This window comes from Lonchura striata, chromosome 3, assembly GCF_050655825.1.
Source record: "Lonchura striata isolate lonStrDom1 chromosome 3, ASM5065582v1, whole genome shotgun sequence".
In the NCBI taxonomy this organism is placed as follows: Eukaryota; Metazoa; Chordata; class Aves; order Passeriformes; family Estrildidae; genus Lonchura; species Lonchura striata.
The window spans coordinates 2447031-2466112 of NC_140705.1; the positions used below are offsets into that span (position 1 = coordinate 2447031).

Sequence of the window (19082 nt, forward strand, 5' to 3'; positions counted from 1 at the left end):
TCTCCTTGCAACACATTCAAGCATCTGGAAAGAGTGAGGGCTCCTGGTCAGATCCTACTTCCAACAATGCCTTTGAAGCACCTACAGATGATAGATATGATAGGTAATGGCAATTTCCAGAACAAGTCCCTGGATGAGATATCTCGGAGGAAAAAACACCCAGTGCCAGTAAAAGCACTGAATTTCTGTGCTCTTAAACCTGCCATGGCCACTCTGCACATCTCATCAAACAGTCTGGACCACAGCAACTGAAACAGCCAGGTTTTTGCATGTCCCAAGAGGTTCAGTGGCTCACAGGAGCAGGATTTAGCTAAAATTCTCAGTCCTGTTTCTTCCTTTCCTAGCCTGCCTCTGGTTTACTTCAGTGGGAAAACCACCCGTTCCCAGGGGAGAATTTCCTGTCCTTCTATTCAGGTAACTCTGAAGGCATCAGTTATATTTAATGTCTGCTTGGCTAAAGCTTCCCTAAAATTATTATTTTGTTGCAGGGCAATCCTCCAAATTTAGGACCCTCATTCCTCTTTGCTTCATTACAATGCTCAAGTAATTTCATTTAAAATTGCCACAGACAGCACTCAGTGTCTCAAACTTTAAATTTTGATATAAAAATCTCTCTTTCAAGATATCATTCCTCCTGCAGCAGTCATGGTGCCCGCTTCAGTGAGGGAGGAAGGAGCTGGCATGACTAAGCTGTCTCTGATAACAAGCTCTTAGTTTCACAGCCTTGGAAATAAACTGCTTGGACAAAGGGAATGCTTGTGGTTGTAGTTGATAAGAGCAAACATCCCACACCAGATTTCCAGGCCAGCCTGTGCAAGTGATAGGATGGAATAAACAGGGTAATTTTAGAGTTTAGGAAACACCATCACTACTCATTCCTCCCCCATGCTCCCAAATTCATCACAGAAAGCAAAGGAGAAAAAAAACACTTTCAAAAAAAATTAAACAAAACTTAAATAGCTGTAGAAGGGTTCATCAGAAAAATGACAGCTACACTGTGTGGACTGTGATCCAACAAGTGAACAAGACCATGGTAACTCACCTCAGCGTGGGGAAAAGGAGGTTCTGGAAGATACACCTTTGTTTGTTTGTTATGACACAACCTTTAAAAGAGAAGGAAAGCAGCCAGAGTTAGAGGTGCAGCATATCCTGCAGCATCTGCTGCCATCTACCGTCACACTGTTGGAGAAAACTGGTTTAGATCTGAGACACCAGGTGCAAAATCATCAATTTATCCTGTTGCTGCCAGAGTTTCAGGTTGGAGGACCCACGCCTACAGGACACAGTCACAGCAGGATCACACAAAGAAGGTGCAAGGCAGCTGAAGGTAATTCTGTACACGCTGGAACAGAGCTCCTGCTGCTTAAAACAAATCTGTAACCCATCCACAATGGTTCCCCATCCAGATCTCAGCAGCTTTTGCAAAGCCAAATAATCTGTCAGCAGAAAAATCCCACTTGCCTCATCCCACTTCTCGGCAGTGACTTGGTCCTTTTGCTCATTCTAATCTAATTCCCCTGTGCATTTCATTATTGGTAAACTGCCTCTCCCCACGGCCCAAGGCTCACTGTGACCTGGCATTTTCCATCAATCACTCATCTTTAAAACAGATATTGAGAGCTGTTGATGAGCTCTACCCAGACTCCTGATTCATCCTATTACAGCAGCTAAAAAAAGCTGTTTGTCAGAGGTCTGGGTGATGTGACAATGATCTGCAGTGACACTGTCCTGGTGGCTTTTCTGGGAAACACTGCCTGGCTCACACTTGCACTTTATTAAAAAGAAATGAGCCTGGGTCAAACTAATTTTGATAAAGTCTAAGGGATACTAAGAGCAAGGCATTTCCTTCAGCTGAGTAAGGGGCAGAATTAAAGGCTGGAATCCCTGAATATCAATCACAGTTCTGACCCCAAACCTCTGTTTTACAGATGTTCAACCTTTGCCTCCATTTCCATGTAAATCCACCAGATTTCAATCATCTTTACAATTCTCCTGAGGGATCAATTCCCACAAGATTTCCAGGACCTGTCTTTTCTTTCCTGAACTCTAAAATCAGGAGAGGAAGAAGAGAAGAACTACCTTATTGTATTTAATACCCTAGAGCATGTCTCCATTGGTAAGAATCTGGAAGAGTTCCAAGGGGTTGGTTCTCCTTTCCAGGGCTCAGAATCACAAAACGGTTGAGGTTGGGAGAGACCTCCTGAGATCACCAAGTCCAAGCTCTGCTCAAACACTCTCAGCAGAGCAGATCATCCAGGACTTTGTCCAGTTGGATTTTGATGTCTCCATAGCAAACTCTCCATAACCTCTCAGCATAGAGGCTGCAGTGTTTCACAGAATCACAGAATCATGAAATGGTTTGGGTTGGAAGGGATCTGAAAGATCATCCAGTTCCAACCCCTTGCCATGGGCAGGGACACCTTCCACCATCTCAGGCTACTGAAAGCTCCATCCAGCCTGGTCTTGGACACTTCCAGGAGAGGAACAGCCACAGCTTCTCTGGGCAACCTGTGCCAGGGGCCGCCATCCTCCTAGGGAAGATTTTCTTCCCAATATCCCATCTAACCCTGCCCTCTGGCAGTTTAAATGCCCTGCCCTGATGGAATTTCACGTGTTTTAATTTGTTCTGCCAGTGGGCCCTGCTGAAGGGACTGAGCCCTCACTCTCATTACTTCCTGTCAGTGGTTTCTACACAATAAGATCCCCCTGAGCCTTCTGCTCTCCAGGCTGGAGAGCCCCAGCTCCCTCAACCTCCTCTCATCTCCATGGCCCTGTGTTGGCCTCATTCCAGAAATCCCACATCCCTCTGGTACTGAGGAGAGCAGAACTGCATGGAACACTGTCCATGAGGCTTCAGCAGTGCTGAGCAGAGCAGGATCTCCTCTCCTGACCTGCTGGCTCTGCCCTGCCTCATGCAGCCCAGGACACTCTTGGCCTTTTCTTGCCATGGCTCAGCAAAATTAAGACTGAAAACTCTATTTTGCTTAGCCAGGGACATCACAGTAGAATCTGGGGGGCTACTACTTGCAAACAAGCACAGCTAAAACTCACTCAAGTGAGGAACATAATTTACTCATTAGAGTAAGCACCAAAAAACAGAGATTGAGTTTGCACATTCTATAGGAAATGATCCTTCCCTAATGATAGAATATATATATACACACACACACGCACCCTTGTGACTCCAGGAACGTGTTCACAATCCTAACCAGGTGTATTTTAGAATCTGTCAGGTAGAGATAACCTGCACCAGGCCTCTTCCCACAGCTGAGGGTGCTGCCCTGGCACACCTACCACTCAGCAAAGATCTGGGAGAACTCCAGGGAGCTGTTGGCAACAGGTGAGATGAAGTAAAAGGGGACGTTGGAGAGCCCTGCAGAGTCAATGTACTGATAGAGGCACTCCAGCAGGTCGTAGATCACTCCAGAGGGGTAACAGGGAACCAGGACATTGCCTCCATTCCGGACAGTCATCGCTAGGGGAGAGACAACGAGATAAATCAATTCACTGCCTTCGTATTTCAACTTCCAATAAATTCCTTTCATCCAAATATTATATGAAAAGCAGCTTTTGTATGAATTAGCACAACACATTACGCACATGAGTTGGGAAGAAAACCTCTGACCATTACATACATTTATTTTCTCCTTCTCCAGGCTCAGTGGAGTGATTCTGGATTTGGCTGGGGGCACATGACAGCCTGAGCACATGGAAAACTCCTGACAGGAGAGGGCAGCCGTGCACTGGCACAGGAGGATGAAGGAGTGACACAAACCACCTCACCATCAAAATAAACCCTGCTCCACCTCTCAGCTGCTTCCAGCAGGGAAGGACAACAGCTCCCAAGTGTCAGCCAAAAGCACTGCACATGGGGAACTGTTCAGTGCTTGGATTTCAGATGAAAAGCCGAAGGTGTGGTTATTTCAAACAGTCCTCAGAGCCAGAAATGGGTGATGGAATGTTTGTCCTTTTCAAAAACTCTAAATATTTTTGTCCTTTCTGTATAACAAGAACAATTTAAAACTTACAGACAGCATGAGACTAGATAAAAATGAGAACAAAAAGGAAATACAGCTTTACTCTGTAATTGAGACAGATCTGAGCACAACAGCAAAAGCAAGCAGAGCAAACATCGTGTTCTTTTTGGCAGAATGAATTACAAAAATACTGCACCTTCTGGGAAAGCAGAAATACTTCGTTCAGCTCAGTGAGCAATTTCACCTGTGGTCGTGGGGTGAAACCATCCACTGCTGTTAACTGCAGTGCAGCAGCAATAACATCATGCACCAAGCATTCCACAGAAAGCTGTGGAAGAGCCTGAAAATACAAATATTGCATCCCCCTAAATCACTTCCTTGTCTTCAACTTCTTGCTGAGCTTTATTGGGGTATGGATTTAGCACTTTAAGGGTATTTTCACCCCTGATGGGGCAGAATCTTCCTCAAGGAAGATTTTTCTGGCTGAACATTTAAGTTTTATGGAGTTCATTGAGATGCACAGCCTAGCAGGATTTTTCACATGCATTTGTAGTTGTTTTACTCCTTGTAGCAGTCAGTGCCTCTGACACGGTGCTATCAACAACTGCTGATCAAAGGCCCCTTGTTTATCACTTATAATGCAACTGCAGGGTAGTGGATTAATTTCTCCAGGCCATATACAAACTATACCACCCAAATATTTGTGGAGATGAGCAGCAATAGTTTCACATTTGCCCAGAGCTCGAGATGTTCCCAAACATCCCAGCAATGTGTGACATTATCCCACTCACTCAGGCAAATCTAAACTACCCCAGCTGCAAACAGGATGTGAAGAGAACCAATGAGGAGGTTAAGAACAACATTTTCAAAGCCATCTGGAGGTGGAAGTTGAGGCTCTGGCTCCAGGACCTGAATTTACATGGAGATATCAGACACCCAAAAATTCTGCAGAGGAACGTATCTACACCCACTGCAGCAGGAATGGTGCACAGGCCAGGGATGGGATGCAGAATAGAGGTTAAAGAACGTGTCAGGCCACAAAAAAACATGAGTTCCATTCCTCTGTGGTGCTTTGACCCTGGCTGGAGGCTGGGTGCCCACCAAAGCTGCTCTATCACTCAGCTGGGCAGGGGGGAAAATGTGACAAAAACCTTGTGGGGAGTGTTAAAACCAGGGAGAGATTAACGATTAATTATCTTCATGGACAAAATGCATTTGACTTGTGGAAATCACTTTATATTTCACCTCTCTGCACAGGGTACAGGCCTGGCCAGGACACTGTTCCAGTGTGGGGTCACAGCCTCTTCAGGCATTCCCCTGCTCCAGTGTGGGGTCTCCAGGTGGATTTCTGCAGCCCTGTGGGCCCCCATGGGCTGCAGCTGCCTCTCCCTGGGCTGGGAATCTCAGCTTTGGTGCCTGGAGCAGCTCCTGCCTCTTCTTCCTCACTGCCCTGGGGGGCTGCAGGGCTGTTCCACACTTACCCTCACTCTCCTCTTCCCTGGCTGCACAGTAACTTCCTTCCCCCTCTCCACTCTGATATCCCACAAGTGCTGCCACCTCTGATGGGCTTGGCCTTGGCCAGCAGTGGGTCCATCCTGGAGCCAGCTGGGATGGGGGAAACGTCTGGAAACCCCTCACAGAAACCAGCCCTGTAGCCCCATACTACCAAAACCTGGCCATGCCAAACCCAATGCAGCCTGATTTCCCAGTTCTCCTTTCTCCACAGCCGCTGGTTCCCTGGAAACCTCAAGCCTTTTCTGCTGAAAACAGGCATAAATTCAAGATTCCTGGGACCACAGAAGAAATAAGAGAGGGTAAAGTCTTGAAGGAGATGTCAGCTTGAGTTTCTGTCCCCAGCAAACTGCAGAGCTGGTGAGCAATAATGGATATAAAATCACAAGCCTGGGAGTGGAGAATGATTCCAGCCAGGTGCCCACCAGGCCAGGGATCCACGAAGGGATAAGAATCACCTCCCAGCTTCTGCAAAACAGGGGTGAAAACCGTTCCAAGAATATTGCTTTCCACACAAACAGCAGGTCCAGTCTGGCTCTCTGCAGCACTAAAACAACTTTTCAGAGTTGTCAGTAAGAGGACACATCTATCTGAAAGTTGTTTAAAGCCCAATTTATCTTGGTGACTGATGGATGCTCTCTCCTGATAAAAGCTGTATAATAATCTTGGCATTTCAAATTTAGTCTCCTTCAGCAGCTCCATAACAAGTTGTTCAATTTACAACTCACAAAGAGATCCTTACTTTCCCAATAGCTGCTGCCACAAGGTCGAGTTGGCACCTAAAAAGCAAACTGTGCTCTTTTCTGCTCTCTATAAACACACACAGCCTCACTCTCACACAAAATATCACCAACTGTCCCCAGAGACAGACTGGCAGCTTTGCTGCTCGTGCCCAAGGCAATGTGGAAATAAAACCGCTCTCCTTGAGCTGCAGAGTGCTGGTGCTGCAGAGCTGAGCAGGGAAAAACGGGGCTTGGGGTAAACTGAGAGGAAGCTGGGGGTGGGACAGAGTGTGGGGAGGAAATTGTGTGTGCCTTGGGAATCCTGGGGATCAGGGCTGCAGCTCCACACGCTGGGATGAAAACAGAGATCGAGGTGGAATTTTCACACTTCCATTTCTGTGCTTCACATCCTTCCTTCACAAGCATGCTGGTAACTCCTCATACCCGCTTTTGGTGAATTTTGGTCTGCTTCAGAGTTTTTACCTTGAGTATTCTGAGCTGCTTGTGCACTCCCTTGAACATTTCGGAAGTGAGAAAACACAGATGAAAACTACTGTGCTCAGCCTGCCTACTCAATTGCTTTTCCTAGTAACCCATTGCTTTTGGACTTTTTTACATATTTGAAAGAAAACTGATACTCTGTTTTCCTGATGTTGGGTAGATAAATACAGCTGGTATCATGTAAAAGACAGCCCTAAACTGCATTAATACAGAAATATTTCATTTCTTCCGATTGCTGTTTTTTTGGCAAGTACCACTCAAATTCCAAATTCTTACAGTGGCATTGTTTTAAGCATGTATCTTCCTTTGGTCTATAATGATTTTTCTCATTTCTCTGAGTTTATCTCATTCAAGACAGAAACTGGCTTGAGGACCTGCAAACCCCTGAAAATAGTTCAGAATATTTCTGTAAACCAGAACAGGTTATGCAGACAAACAGCCACGGGCACTGACACATGTAACACGTTTATTTATACACAGTCAACTTCTGGATTCTGCTTTGGCCCAACTACAGCTCTCAGACTTTAATTTTAAATGCATTTTAATTTAACTGCATTTGAATTAACAGTCTCATTCTTGTTTACTCAGTGTGATAGGAGGGGATTGTGCCACTGGCTGTCAGAGGGACAGTGACCCACGTGAAGGTCCAGGAGGGACAGAGAAGGGCAGCACATCTGGATTTACCAAAACAAGGTCACCAGAGCTGATCTGTGGCAGCTCACAGGGTAACAAAATTCACAGTGTTTAAAAACAATGCAAAGGCAGGTGAAATACACACACACATGTAAAACACACATTTAGGAAAGGAAGTCACAAGTGTTAACACAGCTTCAAGGGGAGGTTGAACAAAACCACTGGGCATCATTAACTACACAAACACATCTAATTCAGGAAATTACTGAAATAAAAATAGTTAAAGATCATGAGAGCAAAGTATCCCAGAATCCCACCCTGCTCTTCTGCTGTTCTTCAGGCATCTGCATACAGTCCCTGTTGGAGCCAGGATGCTGGCAGAGAGGATCTTCAGTAAAACCCATAATTATCATTCTTATAAAATCCAAAATGAGCTCTATTAATTGATATTTAGGATCACTGAGTGGGTTGGCTTGGAAGGGACTTAGGGATCATCCAGTTCCAACCCCTTGACATGGGAAGGGTCTCATTCCACCAGATCAGGAATGTAGTCTGATTTAGTTTAGGTAACCTTTGACAGGATCCTTCTATCACAAGCTTTTTGGTTTTACTTATAAAAGTAGTGAATTTAAAATAAAGGGAAGATCTCTGATAGAAGAACAGGGAACATAGAGCAGGACAGACATGGAAAAGTGGTTTGATGAAAGGATGAGAGCACAGAGGAACTGAGCAGGGGGAAGGGGAGAAAAGGAGAGAACAGCACTGGATGTGACATTCCAAACAGGCTGGAAAATGCTGCCATTCACACTGATATCACAGCTTTGCAATTATCAGCTTTTCCAGCTGTGAAAGCGTCTGATTAGGTTTTATATATCTGGGGGTCTATAAATATATCTTGACTTTTTTTTTTTTTAAACAGAGATTGTGCTGTTTGCTTTTGATATATTTAAAAGTCAGGTGTAAGAAGGGAAGCAGATGTGCTTGTTTCCAAAACTGAAAGTCATACAAAAAGTATATAAAGATTTTACTCTGGCTGATACACAGGAAGGAAATAGTAATATTTCAGCTGGGAACAGTATCCCCATCGCCTGTTGGCAGCCAAGTGACATACTTAGCAAACCAGGAGAAGCAGATTATTAAATCTCTTTATACCTGTTCCATTCCAAAACATTTTAGGTACAACTTGTGTCTCTCCAAGCACTTACTGTATTAATGACATCAGGAGCACATCGTAAAATCTAAACAGGTAGTTTTATGCCAGGAGCTATAGCTGGACAACTTATTCAATTCCAGGAATCTCAGAATTATTTCCCACCCAAAGCCATGAATAAGATGATAAAGCAGGCAGGAGATTTCTCTCAGTGACCTACCCAGGTTGCTGCAGAACTCTCCCACCATTCCATCGGGGTTGGCAGTGGGGATCTGGGTCAGCCCTGTCAGGATGAGAACGTCGCTGTTTTTAAGAGAAGCCTGGTCCATGGGCTGGAATAGAGCACAAGGATATAAAATCAGGAACTGGGAGAGTTTCTCCAGGCAGGACATGATTGATACAGTCACCAAACATTTTACACTTCACACTCCTCCATCTGTGGAAAATGAACTTGTTCAATACTGGTATTTTATTAAAGCAGAATGAAAACGCAAACCCATTTCTCTCTATTAGTAACAGAGAGCAGATATTCAGAAATTAGACATTAGTGTGACTCTAAATACATATTCTTGATACTGAAAATGTAACATGATCCCATATTGATAAGGTAAAATCCAATTCCCTCTCTGCTGATGGTGAAAAGGTAACTTTGAGCCTCACTCTGGGTTGGGATGCCCTTCCCACAGCTACTGATTAAGCAAAAGTGAGCAACTGCTGGCAGCTGTGTGGTATTTTATGGTTATTTACTCTCAATAAACAACTCTCTGCAGTCTCACCAACCAGGAAAGATTTCTGCCAGAAGAGACAGATGAAGAGATTTCCTCTGCTGAACCTCCAAGACCACTGTAAGGTCAATTCCCCTGCTCACAGCTCTCCAGAGCCATTCTGAAGCAGTTGAGAAGGACCCTGCTCTGTTAAAAATGCAGGGGAATTTCATATCAACTCTGCCAGGAGTTTAAACTGTGCACCCCCTTGTAGGATCAGACCTGACATGTGAGATTTATCACAATCTTTGACTCACTCTGGTGTGTCCATGAAAATGAAATGCCAATAATGCAATAAAAAATAATATGGAATCTGCCTGTGATAATGTACATAATGATTATGGTATATTAGATCCACATAATTTCAGATGCCATTGCACTGAGAGGGCCTGCATTGATTTTTGTGGGTTAATGTAAAGAATATGTCTTAAAAGGCTTTTAGTGACATGTCTGAACCTGTGCTGTCAACTCCTGTTCTCCACTTCAGTGGCAACGGTGTCAATTCCAGCCTCAGGAGAGGGGGAGACAAAATTTCAATGGAAACCATCTGCCAGAAGAACAGGGAACAGTCAGTGGTGCCAGGCCTAAATTCCAATTCACTGGAAAAGCAGCTCTGGATATCTTCAAAATACATCCTTTTTAAAACAAAATTCAGTGACTTTTTTCACACCCTGCTAAAAAAAAAGGGAATTTCATTATGAACTTCTCCTCATGATCATATGGAGAACCAGGACAGACAAACAACTTTTCACTCCCTGAGGAAGAAATGATTTGTTGCTCACAATTCTGACTCTGTGCCACTTGAGATATTGTTACCATTACATATTGTCTGTCAAACATCAAAGAGATGATGAAGAGCTGGTTGGAAGCTCCCAAAACCCACATACAGAAACACCAGATTGTAGCAGCCCGTGCTGGTGCTCACAGGGATTAACCCCAGGACAAAAACTATCCATTGTCCTCAAAAACAATCTGGAAGCAAATGCAAGACAATGATGATATGGGGTAACATCTGTGATGTGATAAATAACAAGGAAAGCACAAACTAAATGTGATTTTAACTATCTGTTGAACTATTTCTTCTAAAGATGTGCCTGTGAGCCGTTCACTCACACCATTCTCTGCCACTGGGACTTAATTTCCTTCAAAACAGAGATTTTACCAGAAGCTTCCAGGGAAACGTTCACCTTTGGAAAATGGCGAAGTCTGACCTGATAAACTGAATCACATTTCATGTCAGTGAGGAGAAAACATTCTCAGTTACTAAATTACTTCGTACAGGGCAAAGTTTCTCCTCACAGAAATATTGCATTCACACATTGTCAAATAGTGCTGCTCCTTCTCTAGGAGGGGATGAGAGCACAGCCCAGGATGGAATGAGGCTGATGAGAAACGGGGATTTAGAGGCTCTGATACATTTTGTGCACCTAAGGATGGCCATACTATTAAGGATCATTTATCTACTGTAGTTTCTCAGATGAGAACAAGCTTTTAAGTGAGGGATGCTCAGAAGCAAAGCTTTCCAGCAGACACCCACCTTGGGAGAAATCACTTAGTGATCAAAAACCTGACACATCTTCTAAATTATTTTTAAATACCTCCTGCAATAATGCTTTTAACTATTTTGACAACTTCTGAAGCGCATGGCACTGCAAACTTCAAGCCTTTCTTTGCAGTAAGAATTTATGGATCTAGAGAGAATTAATTTACTGGAAATTACATCTACAGCACTATAAAGACTTTGCCCTTAGCAGAGCAGGGTGGAAAAGTTGGCAGCCACTGAGCTATCATTCCTCCTAAGGAAGGATGTTTCAAAAGTGATATAAAGCAGTCTGTGAACTGTCTGTGAAGATTCTTCAGTCAAATATGGATTTTTAAAAGAAGTCACTAATGCTCTTTTGTTCAACTCTTTTGAAAATTTCCTCTTTAGAGTGAAAGACAATTCCACAGTTTTAAGTGAACATCAAATCACCAATAATAAAGAATTTTAGTTATCTTTCCCTCATAACTATTGATACCTGTCATTTGTCAGGGTATGTCTTATCAATGATAAGTGCAGGCATGATAACACAAGTTACCTTAGAGTGGCCTCTACCCTAAACCTGATCCCAGCTGGAATAATCCCTTGTTTTGGAGCAAAGTTCCTTCTAAAGACTAAGGAAGGTCAGGGGCTGTACCTGAGGGTGTGTTGTAAGCAGAGAAGATCCTGAAACGTAAGAAACCTTTTCATAGTGTGACTGGATAATCCAATTGGAACTCCCAAGGGCGTAGCCCGAGCTCAGAGGGGTGACCTGCACAGCACCAAACAGCTCCTGAAACACACAGTGAGAGGCATTGATTTGAGACAGCTCCAAAGGAAATCAGGACAGGTCATTTTGTCATCAGTGGTAGGAATTTCAAAAGCAGCTCTGCTGCTCAAAGCCTTTGTGAAGCTGCTCTCTTGAGAATTACATCTGCTGGTTTTACCCACCTGTGTCTAGCAGGATACACGCTCTGAGAAAAGCTTTTCCTGAGGCAGGGCCTCCATAAAGTCTCTCTTCCATGTGAATTTTATGGCATCTGAGTTCACACTGAACAATACCTCAAAATGAAGGAATCAGGCAGGGTCTTGATCCTTTGCCTGCCTCTGCTGTATTGAAGTTTGTCAGAGCTTTGCATCTTTGAAGACTCTATTCTGCTTTAGTCAAATATAATTGGTATTGGCCAGCAGGAGAGAAGGAAGGACAAGTACTTCTATATTGATATAAAAATTCTCTGCTTGGGTTGCAAATTTTACTGTGGAAAACAAACTTAACCTCAAACTCACACCTTTTCTAACTTTATTTCTTTTTAAATGCTACCTGCTGGTGATTTAGCAACAACACCCTGCAAACTCAGTACACATTTTAGTTTCAGTGTAAGCAACATGACAGTTGCCTCCTCTCCAGGTGTCATTAGGAATTGTATTCCCTCATCTGTACCCAGGAATCTGGAATACTTGTTTGGAGAAAGGAAAATAAACCTTCATATACAGACCTCCCTAATGTGATCTGCCTTCTGGTTACTGAATGATAGAAGAAGCATCTGATTCGTGCAATACAATGATTTTTCTAGTATTTCAATATATATTTGGATGCCTTGAAAAACAAGGCAGGGGGTCTTCATTCCTCAGCGTGTAAGCCAAGGTTCTAAAGTTTGATTATTTGCAAAGTTAGCTTTGGGAAGAGAAAAAATACAGGTTTTCTTCCCCCCCACCCAGTAACTACAAAAGAATGATTGGCTCAGACACACAGATCTAAAATTAGGGGAGATGGATCCACACTGTGAGGACAGTCAAAAATGAACTGTAACAATCCATGGATGATGAGGAGTCACAACTTACTTTAATATTTTTATTTTTTATGGCCTCTGAGCAGCAAAACCAAGTATCATGGCCCAGAAAAGAGCAGGGATCATGGCATACATGCTGCCAACAATCCATATGGGATCTGCAGACTATGGAACTGTGGGTTCAGTCCGTTCTGGAAACTATACTGGATTATAGTCAACAGCATTACAGACAATAACTGTTAGCTGGGAGCTCTGGGAAAGGAGTTTCTGAAGTTCACATTGAACCATTAGGTTTTGTTTACAATCCCTAATTTACAGTATGAAACAAAGTGGAGGCTAAAGCACTCTAAAGATTCCCAGAAGTGAGATTGGGGAGCTGGGAAGGGGATGTGGCTTAGAGACAGAGAGGATACATTCACTCCCTGCATCCTCCCAGCTCTCAGTGGGCCAGCCATCAGCTCCAAATTTGAGGGCACGCCGCCTTAAAACTGGCCTCCCCAAGGAAGAGAAGAAACAAATGGATATTCCCTGATTTCACCAAACAAGAGCCCTTCCTGGGAGGCAGACTGAGGGGCAGTCTGTGTAATCCTGTCTTGCTGGCCAGGGTAACTAGGTCCAACACAGGATCTAGAGGGGGAGAAGCTGGGGAACAGTTGTTGGTGCTGCCCCGAGGGCAGCTGTCCAGGTACTCACGATTTTCTGGGAATAGCCCACCAGCTGGATCTTGCTGAGGGCTGCGTTCACCTCAGGCATGGTGTAGCACTTCCTCCACATGGACACCTCCACCGCGTCCTTCAGCGGCGCCGGCAGCAACCTGCGAACACCACGGGAGTGGATCCAGAACAACAGCTGGTGCTGGACCAGCTTCTACAACCATTTACATTCTCCAGATCTTTAATTTTACCCTTTAAAATTTTTATTTTCAGTGTGCCTTGGTGCTTCAAAGTGAGGAGCAAGACTTTCTGCCTGCTGAGGAGCAAAGCCACACTTCCCAATCTGCCTCACCCTGCTCTCCTCCAGCTCTCTCTTGTTGCTTTTCTGTCCAGCCCTTGCACCAAAAAAGTCGCTGTGATCAAGGTGTTACCACAAATCTTGGGGTATTTTCACCACTGATGAATGGTGCTGGCTGATCTGAGATGACAACATGAAATGCACCTCTAGCACTGGGATCTTGGATCAGCGTCCATTTTTCATATCATAATCGTCTGATTAATACCCTAGTAATCTGAAACAATCTGGTGATTAAAGTACAGTTACCAGACCACAGGCAGGGATGGCTCTGCCCTGATTCCTCCCACTGGTCTCTTCCAAGGGCACATGTCCCAGCAGCTCAGCTCCCCTACCTTCAATCCCACTTCCCTTCCGAGTGCCCTGGCAGGGACACACGAGCTGACACTGCAGAGCTCTTTGAAATCCCCTCCACGGAAGTATTTAAGAAGTTTTACACCAAAGTAAGATCCATCCATTCTGCTCCTCACAGACATTGCAAGTCAGCTGGCCGGTGTTGTCAAGGGAAGAAGTGAACTATAATGTCACAGGCTGGAAGAGGGATGGCTAACTTCTGGGAAATAAATCTTCCTTAGCAACATGAACTGAGGCAGGAAGCAGCATAGCTGCCAAATGTGTAAGAAGAATAGGATTTTTTTTTTGTATATTAAACCAATGCTAAATCAAAGGCTAATTCAAACCAATTTCCAGAGATTTATGAAAATTGGTCAAGTTTCTTTGATCAATTTGTTTAAAGGAATTTAATTTATTGTTATATCTACTAGGTCAGTGAACTCCTCCATAATTTAAGATACTGAAGAAAGGATTAAGGGCAGCTCTTGCCAAGACCACAGCACAGGTCCAGAACGATAACTGTAATTCCAGCACACACTGGCTGAAAGCACCCTGTGCTTCAGGAAACAAACAAAGCCTTCAAGGTCTTTTTTGGGAAGTCGTAAGCAGCAAAAGGCCACACAATGTGGAGAGTTGTCCACCGCTGCACTGTAGCAAATTGCCTGTAAAAGCCTTTAACCTACCATAAGAAGCATTTAGTGTTGGATGCTTTCAGGAGCTTCTCTTCTGGGAAGAGGAAAATGTTTCTCCAGGTAATGGAGAAAGTGGGGAATTGTCCTTGGTGAAGGAAGTTTCTCTTAGCCTTGACTGTGGCTACACTGAGAATACTCTGATCTCTGGCAGAGAACAGTGGCACCAGTCTCCAGTGGTTTCATGAAGCTGAGTGGCAACAAGATGCTGGTCCTTCGGATGCATTCAGTCTGTCATCTCACATCTAAAATCCCCACAGAGTTACCAGAGGATATTTGGGGTCTGGAGTAAAACTACTGCCACCATGGCAACATCCTGCTAAAGAGCACGTCACAACAACCAGATATGTGAGGGCAGCTGCTGGGACAGCCATGAATCCACATGGTTGAGGATACAAAATTCACCCTCAAAAAACTCAGGGATTTGTATTCTTCCCTGGGATGTGCACAGAGACAGTCCCTCCTGGTCAATGCAAAGGGTGACATTTAATATATGATGTAAAATCCCAGAACAGTTTGAAGGTTGAGGAGGATGGCAGCACCAAACCACATCAGGCCACGGCCTCTCTCATGCCCTGCTCAGCCTCAGGAAACAGCCTGTTTCAAACACTTTAAAGGATAGAGGAAACCATCAAACAAGAAGTCAACAAAGTGCCTTTCACAAGGCAAACTTCCTCTTTAGTCCCTGAATCCCAATCAGTCTGAAAGATATCCTGGCTGACATCTACAGAGCTTCCACGAGACTGCTCACTTGAAGTAAAAGCCAGTGGCAATAAAACTGGCTAAGCAATTAGCTCAGACTGGATCTGATAATGGAAAAATGTAAACCACTATAATGAACTTATTATATTTTATACAGTATTTGCATTTAAAATGCTCCAGTGCTTTATCTAATGAAGATGATAATACTTTGTGTTTTATACTAACTGTTTGGAGTAGAACTAGCTGAACTGTAAAGCAGTAATGGGGATTGATCAGCCTGAAAAATTAAAGTTAGACTCAGAAGTAATAAGTATTCTGTTCTAGCAACAGCCAAGTAGGAAAAAAAACCCAATTCATCAAGATCACATTTTCTTAAGTAACGGATGTCAGTCCAAGCCTGCATGTGCCATTAGCCAGGTGCTAATTTGGGGATCAGTTGATGTTTTGCTCTAATAATCAGTTCCATTCACGCCTGCGTGACACTTGTCACCAGGCATCTCAAAACACTTTGCAAACATTAATTAAAGTCCCTGTGTGCCCTCTGTGCTGGATGGAAGCTCTGTTTTACAGATGCATAGAGAAATGAAAAGGGAAACTCAGGGCACGGGTGGGGCAGAGGTGAAGAGGGAGTTCATATTTGTCCCCTTGTTCCAGCTCAAAGACAACATTGGTTCATACCAGCAGAGTTTATTATACACAAATTTATGTTATTAAACTGCTCTTTAGTAGCTCCCACCTCCCTGCTGCTCCTTTATATCAGCTACAGCATGGAACCAAGAATTTTGGGAGACATCCCCAGCAATAGGAGAGAGGAACATGTGTTTTAAATGCCACTTAAAGGAAAAAAAAGCTCCAGTCTTCTACAGCAGCTGAATCAGAACAAAAATCCCCTCTCTGTGTTCTCCTCTGGAATAATCAGCAGCATGCAAAGTGCCAGGCAGCACTTTTCCTAAAATACGACCACCAGGAAAGTGACATTATATGAGCTGCAAGATATATGATTCTCCTTTAAACCGTGCATACAAAACATGCCGGTGTGACAGGAATAATGGTTCCAGTCCTCTCTCTCCACACACTGGGAACCTCAGCAGTGGCTCTGGGTAGGCTAGTGGATCCCAAAATTAAAAATAAAACAACAACCCACTATTCTAAAATCCTGCTGAACTTCAGTGTGTTTAGTTTTGCTTTACATCTGACTTGACATCTGCTTGTCTTCTTCAGAAGAGTGAGAGTTACAGTGCAAAGGCTTCTCCTAAATTCAGCAGGGGAACACAATATACAGCTAAAACCATGGTAATATGTATTTTTAATTTTTGCTTTGTGATATTGAGAATTATCAAGACTACTCTTCTAATGTAAGAAATAATTCACTTTTAGGAAACTTCTAAATCAAGCCATCTTAAGATTTAGGAGTATAAAAAGGAAGATCAATTAAAAATGCACAAAGCAGCTTTTAAAAATAACTTTTTAATCAAGCAACCCTATCTTTAAAATGTGCTAAAAACGAAACTGCCTTCTCCAAGAACATGCTGTGCACCTGAAAATGTTTTTATTCCCAAGGAATGCATCATCTACAATTAGTAAACTGTATGGATAATTTTTAGATTCCATAGGCTTTCAAAACTCTGAGCATCTTCTTTTGATGTATGGCTGGGATAACAATCATGGTGCTTCTAAATAAGCTTTTTTATTCAGATTTTGATTGGTTTTTAATTTTTAGAAAGCCAAAAAGCCCACCTCTGCTGTGCAATTGTAAAGATGGGAAGAAAGGTAACACCAGTGACCTCCCAACAGCTGTGTCTTGACTTTCTTACTATGTCAGCAAACATAAATGTAAATACCATTTAAATTTAAATTATTCCAATGCAGTATCATTAAATTTAAATAGCCTTCTAATTTCAACAACTTTTTATGATGTTACTACCAAAATCTGCTGGTTTTATCTACCATCATGGAGCTGAACTGTATGAAGGGAGATCAGGGGAAGCTTTGCTGTTACCAAGTCTTTCCCCAAGAAACAAATTTGTGAGGTTAGAAACCAAGGATGCACAGAAACGATTAAAGAAATAATCGACCCAAGGAGTCACAGCAGCAAATCTCAAATGGTGGGAGCTGAGCCATCCTCAGAGTGACTCCCAGACTTTGGTGCTTTGGGACAATCGCCTTTCCTGGGACTTGCTCCTTACCTTTGCACCTCCTTGTTCTTCCACATGGAGGCAGACTGAGCCTTTGGCACGCGTTCAATGGAATTCACCAGCTCTTCCATCAGGAGCCTGACAACAGAAATCAAACCTAAATTAGCTCTGCCTCCTCTCACACAGGAGAGAACTTTGGCCCAAATCTTTCCAAAATACCATAGAAATTGTAATACTCAGAGGGGTTCTTCCCACAGAGGCCACTACCAGCACTGCCCCTGTTTATCCAGGGAGTGTTTCCAATTCCATCTGCTTGCAACAGAGGAGGATCTGGCCCACTGGGTTATGGGCTATTTGGAAAGTGCAAGATAATTTCTTCATTACTGACTGCTTGTGATAAGTAATGAGACAAAACACACAACAAAAACTCCTCAGCTGATGCCTGTTTATCACTTAGGGAATCCAAGCATGCTGTCAGAGTGAACTCTCATCTGCCAAATGCATATTTGAGACAGGAAAAAGGTGTCAAGCGTTAGAAATTGTCACTGCACATTTCTCTGCCCAAAACTAAACAGCATTTGTGATTTTGTGTAGGCTTTCCCTTGAAGTTTGGAGCAGAAGGACAGCATCTGGAATGACTTGGGATGAGGAGAACCACAGCAGTGCAATCTCCCACAAGACTCTGCTTGTTATCTCCAGCTCTGGACCAGCAAAGCCCAGAGGTCTATTACTAGTTCATATTTACACAATTCCTTTCACCTACAAGGGCCTTCAGTTTCTGTTTGTTTTCACACAATGGGGGAATTACTCTGGCATGTGAAGTTTGCACAGGACCTTCCGTGGACAAAGATTCCTGCACTAAAGTGCACACAGAGATAGGAGGGCCTAATCTGGTTCCTAATTACTGAATGTAGCAGCTCTGCAGGAGAGAGGAACAGAGCTCAGTTCCAGTTAGGCCTCACCAAACCTGCAGCATTTGGTGTTGACCCATCCAATCAACAAGACAATTTTGTAAAAATAAACTGGCAAGTTTGGTGACTGTTCTGGTTTTGACTGCCCTGTCATATCTTTTTCTACCTCAGTCTCCTATTTTTGCCATTTTTCTTAGTGCTTCTCTCCGGAGTTCCGAGCTCAGGTAGCTCAGCTGTCATTTGAGATGAAGTCAGCCTGAATTCCTTTCTGTGGAGTGGAGGAAAGTGTGATTATATGGAATCATAAAATCCCAGAATGGTTTGAGTTGGAAGGGACCTTGAAGATCATTTAGTTCCAACACCTGCCATGGCCAGGGACACCTTGCACTAGACCTGGTTGCTCTAAGTCCTGTCCAACCTGGTCTTGAACACTTCCAGGGATGGGGCAGATTCTGGGGAGAACAAGTCCAGTTTTCTGATTGGGAAGACTCCTTTTGGTTAAGGGGAACAGAGAAGAGAAGGAGAATTCTTTGATCCGTAGTTTTTGAAGGTCTGAAGTTGCCTATAAGGCAATTACTGAGGTGTCTCAGCCCACTCAAATTCCACTGTCCCACATCTATGGCCTGGACTCAACGCAAAGCACCTGCTGGAAAGGTTGATGGTTCCAGAGGTTGGGAAACATGGAGTTAACACATTTGCAGCACTAAGGACTTGGCTGGCATTCAACTCCTGCCTG

General features: G+C 43.6%; 1 protein-coding gene across 3 annotated transcripts in view; it reads right to left on the reverse strand.

Annotated features, from left to right (window-relative positions):
• INTS9 (integrator complex subunit 9) overlaps positions 1-19082 on the reverse strand; it is a 59477-nt gene that overhangs the window by 25464 nt on the left and 14931 nt on the right. For all 3 annotated transcript variants that reach the window (XR_013339767.2, XM_021541328.3, XM_085574350.1), the window contains exons 6-11: positions 17487-17573; positions 13262-13382; positions 11437-11571; positions 8716-8827; positions 3295-3475; positions 1043-1103 (exon numbers count right to left, since the gene is read on the reverse strand). Coding sequence is in view for 2 of the 3 variants with exons in the window: in XM_021541328.3 (XP_021397003.1) it covers positions 1043-1103; positions 3295-3475; positions 8716-8827; positions 11437-11571; positions 13262-13382; positions 17487-17573 (697 nt within the window). In the remaining variant the exon portion in view is untranslated. The remainder of the gene's footprint in view (positions 1-1042; positions 1104-3294; positions 3476-8715; positions 8828-11436; positions 11572-13261; positions 13383-17486; positions 17574-19082) is intronic.